Consider the following 7,075-nt stretch of genomic DNA (forward strand, 5'->3'; position numbering starts at 1 on the left):
TTTAAAATAATCTTCTATGGCTTAAAATTGCACACTGTCAGAGATTTTTTTTTTTAGGGGATTGTCTATGTATGAATTCTGCAGTTAAATCAAGAAACCTATAATTTTGTCTGACAGAATTATTTCATTAACTTCATATTAAAACAAAGGTAGATTGACTAAAAAAAAATCTACATTCTAAAGAGCCGGAAAGAAGTCTGGTAAAGTTGTTTGAAAACCACAAAGGGAAACTAAAGTTTAAGACATTACTGTAAAACTTATTTAGTCCTGTACCCTGCAAACAGGTATTCCTTCCATTCTAGACATTTTCTAGGTTATAGTTCACCAGTAAGACATAAGAGATGTCTGAACAGCTGAAGAATGCGGTGTTACGTAGAGGGTCAACTTGGTAAGACTGCCAACTTGTGTTTACCACTTCTTTATATCTCCACAGATACATAAAATATTTGCATTTTCTTCTTCTCACTCCATAAGATTCTCACCTGAGAAACAGCTATCTGTAGTGTCCCCTCCAACAGGGGAAAAAAAGGAGAAAAAGGGCCAGTATAGGTCTTCTATTACACTTTGAAGAAATTTTAACACAATGTCTGAAGCTTGCATCATGTCAAAATCCCATACAGTTTCCTGCATTTCCTAAGAAGTAGGTACACCTGTTTGATGGGATTTTAAAGTCCATTAATCTGTTCTTGCAATGAAGCGCTAAGTTTCACCTGACAAGCACACAAGAGTGGCTGGCAGCTTGGTAAGCCATGCAGTGGAGGATGTGGACCATGCTCATTACCTGCCCTGCCTTTTTCACTGAAAGATGAGTAATCAATCCACCATGTCATGATTACTGGAAGAAAAAAAACAAAAACAAAAACCCCAACACAAACAACCCACCTCTTGCTAAAAAAAGACTTAAGGATTTCAGTCTCTTCATATTTCTACCATCCTACATGGATAGCGTCTGAGAACACTTTTGTTTCGTTCTTTTGCATACAGTACTTTAGAAGGAATAATATTTTCCAAGTTTTGTCTCTACCGTTTTGCTATTTCTTCCTGGAAGGCTGGAGCCATACTTGTTGTCACAAGTGTTGTAGCTGCATTTCTTGAATACTGCTCTAAATGATTCTCAAAATTAGAATAACAGTTTCTTAAATCAAAAAGAGATAAAAAACACATAAAACCTGGAACCCTTGACCAGATGACCTCCTGAGGTCCCTTCCAACCCAAACAGTTCTGTGATTCTGTGTAAATTTTGTGACCCTGGAAAATTCACTGCAGTGAGATCTCTTCAAACCAGGCTGAAGAGCTGAAGAATAAATTCAACTATTTAATCCCTTCCAAACTCTATTGACAGTCATTTGTATGATGATATTATTGAGTTTTAATAAGGAACCGGACCCTAACCTGCTAAGTGATCTTTGAGTAAAAAAATATTTAATTTTCACAGCACTTGGAAAACAACATTTTTAAACTAGACATTTGAGCAATTTGTAACTTCAAGTATAGATTTCAGACTTAATCACCATTAAGACACTAAAAACATCAATCATCATTGACTCAAGATGCTGATTTCACAATTAATAAATTTCAATAATTGCTTCTCTCGCGTGTTTTGAATTGCCACATAGAATCCCTAGACCCGGAGGCAGATTTTCATCCTGATGATAAGCATTGCCACAAAGAACACTCAACTCAGCCACATTTCTGCAGTATTTCATTGTAATATATCTATAGTGTTCAGTCTGCATTTTCAGTCAAAATTAATGTTTTCTCGTCTTTGCTTCGTAGAGAAATTAAGCAATAGATTATTTAGAAGTTTTATATTTACTCGTTTTCCCACTTCTGAAATAAAGCATTTCCCAGAAGTACTGCCTGATGTAGAATCTGGTGGATTCTCCAGAAGATGAGCCCTACAGTCCTGTCTTTAAAGCACTGGTCTGCAGAAACCACGACAAGAACAGCAAATTGACTTTGTAAGAATTTTACTTCTGTGCTTTAGACTCTGCTGGAATAACAATACTTTGCTATTTCACGGGGTTCTACTAAAAACATCCTACAATCCTTAATATGCCCAGACTGAGAAGTTACATTACTGAAAGCTACACAAGAGCCTAGAGTACACAGTCGACGACGTTTAAGCATCCCTCATGGGAATAAAACACTGGCAAAGTCATATCCAAAATTAAAATTCAGTATATGGTAAATATCAGCAGGTTGGCTTCAGAGAGCTTTCCAATCACATAACAGACAAACACAACCATGTTAGAAGTTATTCAACTCTGCTCTGAAAAAACAAACAAACAAGAACCCCACAAAACCAACAAACCACTATTCCACGCTTCTTAATCCACATACTTGGTATTTCTTTGTGAATCTCGATATCTCACTGGGGTGTATCACCACCAATCTGTTTCATTTGACAGCTTCTGCTCTCACTTCGCTGCAGACCTTCAGCCGCACGGGCCCACTCACCCAGGTTAGCCCTGCTCTCACAAGTTAAAAAGTTTCTCCAGAAAACAGTTCTGTCTGCAGCAAAAGAGCTCTTTGCTGCCAAACCTGCTAATCCATTCTGGGAGGAAAGGAGGTCTCGGAACTGCAGTACCTACAAACGCCCAGATAACATTTTGTGTTTCTCGTCGGGAGCCAGTAAGGCAGCAGTCAGTTTCAGTACACAAAAAAGCTAAAGGGAATGGAGCGCCCTTCAAAGACACCACATGAAAAATACTACGCTTCGGTACACCCCATCTTCCCAACACTACCATCTCTCAGCATCTGGAAGTACAGACCTTCAAGAATGCGAAGAAGCAAGGCTTAATGGACATATCTGGCACAAGTGGGATCCAGAAACTGGTATGAGGTGCCTGAAACACGAAGACCATGGGGTTTGACTGACGCATTTTAGAATAGTATTCAGTTGTACCGTGAGGTGTTCACGAGCTAAGTTTATTTAACTATCATCATTAGTGATAACTGCTTCAAACAAGTACAGAGGAGCTCTCAAGTTCCCAAACCTTTGGCTCATTCTGCACAACCCACCGCCCCTCATCAGGGCACCCCATGTCCTCCATCGCCCCATCCTGATTACACCCCTCACCCAGCAGAACAAGGCATCCCCTGCTTCCCTCACCGAGGGCACAGCCCCTTCAACAATTTCCTTCTCCCCGGGTACTAACCCTAAAGCACGCGCTCCAGACAAGCGGGGCTGGCTGCAGGCTCTGCCACAACAGCTGACTGCAGCGGTGGCTGCTTCGTGCAGCACAAGCCATGGCCAAGTCACTCCTCGGGCACAAACCAGTGTAAGGAGCAGCGTCCGGAAGAGGAAGCTCAGCAGCTGTGACTTTGTACCACCGCGATCCTTCGTCCAACGCTGGCAGCACGTGTAAACGTGGGAAACTCCAGCCGACAGCACTTCTAAAACCTCCCCCTTCTTCTCACCTGTCTGCTCAGAGCTGCTGGAGGCGCACCCGTCCACCTAGCACTGACAGGGCTCCTTCACCGAGGGCAAAGCGCCTTGATTCTTTCCCAGAGAAATCCAGACAAAAACGCTTGGCAAAGAAGGTGGTTTACATTTCAACCAGCATTTTCCAGGAAGGAACTTTAATTACCTGCTTAAAGGCTACGGAGCCATCCCCTGCTCTTTTTGTTAAAGGTGTGCACCACGCCTGAAAGGGCTGCAAGGCTCCCACAGTACGCAGTACAAAAGAAATCCTGACTTTATAGTCGCGCCACTAGGAGACTCCTCTGGAAACTGGGAGACCTGGATTTCGGTCCCGTTTCTGAGGAAATCTATGCATTTTTTTAATATTAAATAGGCATTTAATGGGAAAAGAAACCAAGCTGACAACAGCTATCTGTTGGATAGCTGTTGGAAGCCAGTCTAGGGACTGGCTTCAGAGTTAAGTAAAGGTCCACTTTTTCCCCTCTCCTTTGGCCATGTAAACATGTCACTCATTCCTGTAAAGCAAATCAACTTCATCGGGTGGAATGAAGGATTCCCTTAGCTTAGTTTGGCCTGGTATGTGGTGGTCAGGCCAGGGAAGCAGAAAACTCAAGCCTGCATCTCTCAGCCCGAAGAAGGAATTTCACCCGGCTTTTCTACTTCTTGGGACAATAACTGTAACTACTCCCTAATTATATAAGAACACAGGAATTCTTCCATCAGAAAAAGTAAAAACAGCAAGGGCACGTAAAATGCAAAGGTACCCACCAGCTGGGGACCTGGTCAATCAGTTTTTGGGTACAATGAAAGTTCAGAGACTTATATCGTGGTTTTGTATCGATATAAGCAGGTACTTGCAGTTTTCAGGTACATCTCCTCCAAAACACCTAAGTAAATGGGACCGTGATTATTTACCTCTCATTAATGCATTTGTGCAGCTGTAAATTATAAATTAGAGCTCCTTGCACAGACACATATCTGTACATCTGCATTCTTCCAGCTAAGCTTGCATCCTTTTTACTGGTTAAATGAACGGCACATCAGGTCTTAGACACTGCCTTTGAACTTGCATCAAGTTGTAAAACAAAGCAGCAAAATGCACAAACAGAAGACCAGGTAAGTTGACTAGGGAAGACCTGGTACACTTGCTGAAATCTTGTAATTCACTCTTTAATATTGCAAGTCAATATTATATTCCTTTCAACTGCACCTCAATTAAAAAATTCAGGACTGGCCAGAACCTGGATTTCAGCTGCTTTTAGATCGCTTTGCATAAGAGAAATTTAGAATTAAAATACCGCTCGGATCTCCTTCACAAAGTAGCTCGCTGACAGCCAGAAGTTGAAGTCTTGCAGTAAGAGCCATGACAGCAGAAAAAGACGAGCGGCGTTCAGACCCACCCTGAGCAGTGCTGAGTCAATATAACTATGGAAGTGTAAGGTGCTTTCTGTTCTGCTTCACCTACCTACGGGCTGTCAGCTCGGGTCTGAAGGCAGACACTCCGCTGCAAGGCACAGAGCACGCTGCAAAAGCTGCAGCTCGCGTTCAGGCACTGAATGTAGAGCGATGATTAAACACAGGAAAGCCAAAGGCATTTACTAACGAATAAAGTCCACCTTAACTACTCGGAGAAAAACCGTTCTGCTATAAGGTACGTGTGAACGATAAGGATCGTAAGGATACAGAAAATGCATTTTCCCTACTAAGTTCAAAATAACTTTGTTGCATCAGCCTTCAGAAATCCCCCTGTTAAAAAGTTAGGACATATATTAAGAAACACCTCCTGTGAGAAAGTTGTAAGTCTCCAGAAACATCTGAGCTTCGCCTCCTCCCTCGCCTTTCCCCTCCTCACCCTCCTCCCCAGTTTCAAAACACATCTTCCAGGGGCCTCGGTCTGGAGCAGCGGCTCCTGCCACCAGACCATTAGCCACTGCCGCCACTACACGGTGAGCTGCAAACCCGACGGCTGTGGTCCAGCTGGGGTTATTTACAGGGGTTGCCCTTTCAGGTGGCCGAGCCTCAGCTAAAACCGGTTCTGTGGCACCGGCCCAATCCCCCTCCATGTGGGAGAAGAGATGTGGGGCTGCGATGAGCTGATAGCAGCATTTTCTCAGCCGTGCCCTGGCTTGAAGGGTTGCCACGATGTCAGCCCTGCAGGCTGAGGGGGCCTGACAGGGACCTGAGCATCACGTACCGGCATTTCACCCTGCACCGGCATTTCACCGTGGTGCCAGTGGGATATTGAGGATACCCACCGGCGTGTGCAAGGCCTGAATCTCACAGCCACCACCTCCTTAGGGAGGCACAGCCCGGTGACCCTGCGCTTTGAAGAGCGGGACCTTCAGGGGCATATCTACGCGTCTAGGCAAGGAGGGACATCCCCACCCGCCCCGATACGTGTGCGTGGGGTGGGACAGCACCCAGAAATGCCCTCGCAGAGCACCTCGGGCCCCCATCCCCACCCCGTTAGGGGTGCCCCCGGTCTTCCAGCCGCCCGCGAGGGGCTGCCATGGGGGAAAGGGCGTGCGTGCGGCCCCGCCTCGTCACCTCTTGACGCGGATGATCTGGTCGCGCATGGGTCGGATGTCCTGGAAGCTCTGCTGGTTGACCAGGCTGTAGACCAGGATGAAGCCCTGCCCGTTCTTGATGTAGAGGTCCCGCATGGAGGCGAACTGCTCCGTGCCCGCCGTGTCCAGGATCTCCAGCACGGAGGGCGACGCGTCCACCTCGATCTCCTTGCGGTAGAAGTCCTCGATGGTGGGGTCGTACTTCTCGATGAACGTGCCCGTCACGAACTGCACCGTGAGCGCCGACTTCCCCACCCCGCCCGAGCCCAGCACCACCACCTTGTACTCGCGCATCCTCCCGCCGACCTCCACCACCCTCCTCACCCTCCTCCTCCTCCTCCTCCTCCTCCGCCTCCTCCCTCGGCCCGGCCCGGCCCGGCCCGACCCGCGCCTGCCGCCGGCCCCTCCTCACCCCCCCGCCATCCGCCGCCCCCTCCCGCCGCGGCTCCTCCCGGCCGCCGGGGCCGCGCTGCCGGGGCTGCGGCGCGCCTCGGGCGGGGCGCGCGCCACGCCCCCTCCTGCCCCGGTCGCCGTGGCAACAGCCAATCGGATGCGACAGCGGGGGGGGGGAGTCACGTGGCATCACCCCCTTTCGCTCTTTCCTCCTCCTCCCCCGCCCGCTCGCCCGCCCGCCCGCCGGCCCAATGGGAGAGCGCGGCCGCCGCCCACGTGACGCCCTGCCTTCTGCGCTGTCGCCGTGGAGACAGCGGCCCCGCCCGCGCCTCCGCCGAGCCGCTCGGCGGGCCCGCTCCGCGTACACGCGCTGCGCGCCGGGGCCAATCAGCGGCCGCGCCGCCGTCACGCGCAGGGAGGGGCGAGCCAATGGGTGGCGGCGCGGGGGTGCGGAGGGGCGGGGCGGTGGCGCGGCCGGAAGTGTCTGTCAGAGGATCCCGGGGCGGGGGGGGGTTGGCGTCCGTTGGGTGTCCGTTGGGCGTCCGTTGGTGCCTACTGGGGGTCCTGGCAGTGTCCGTTGGGGATCCCGGGGTCCCAGGCCGGCGTTTGAAGCGCGTGCTGATGTAAAATGCGATCAATAAAGTCTGTTGAAGCGGTCCTGCTTGAGTGTCCTTCGTGGCGGTGGTGT

The 7,075-nt window shown here is 49.0% G+C and overlaps 1 protein-coding gene across 2 annotated transcripts in view; it reads right to left on the reverse strand.

The window, feature by feature from the left end:
* RAP2A (RAP2A, member of RAS oncogene family) overlaps positions 1 to 6,499 on the reverse strand; it is a 32,186-nt gene extending 25,687 nt beyond the window's left edge. Inside the window, exons 1-2 of one of the 2 annotated variants that reach the window (XM_050708077.1) lie at positions 6,407 to 6,499; positions 5,975 to 6,195 (exon numbers count right to left, since the gene is read on the reverse strand). In XM_050708077.1, coding sequence (XP_050564034.1) covers positions 5,975 to 6,090 — 116 coding nt within the window. In that variant the 5' untranslated portion in view covers positions 6,091 to 6,195; positions 6,407 to 6,499. Of the gene's footprint in view, positions 1 to 5,974; positions 6,326 to 6,406 lie in introns of those variants that run through there. The other variant, XM_035557089.2, reaches the window with a different exon arrangement.
* Positions 6,500 to 7,075: the final 576 nt, after the last annotated feature.

This window comes from Cygnus atratus, chromosome 1, assembly GCF_013377495.2.
Source record: "Cygnus atratus isolate AKBS03 ecotype Queensland, Australia chromosome 1, CAtr_DNAZoo_HiC_assembly, whole genome shotgun sequence".
Lineage (NCBI taxonomy): Eukaryota > Metazoa > Chordata > Aves > Anseriformes > Anatidae > Cygnus > Cygnus atratus.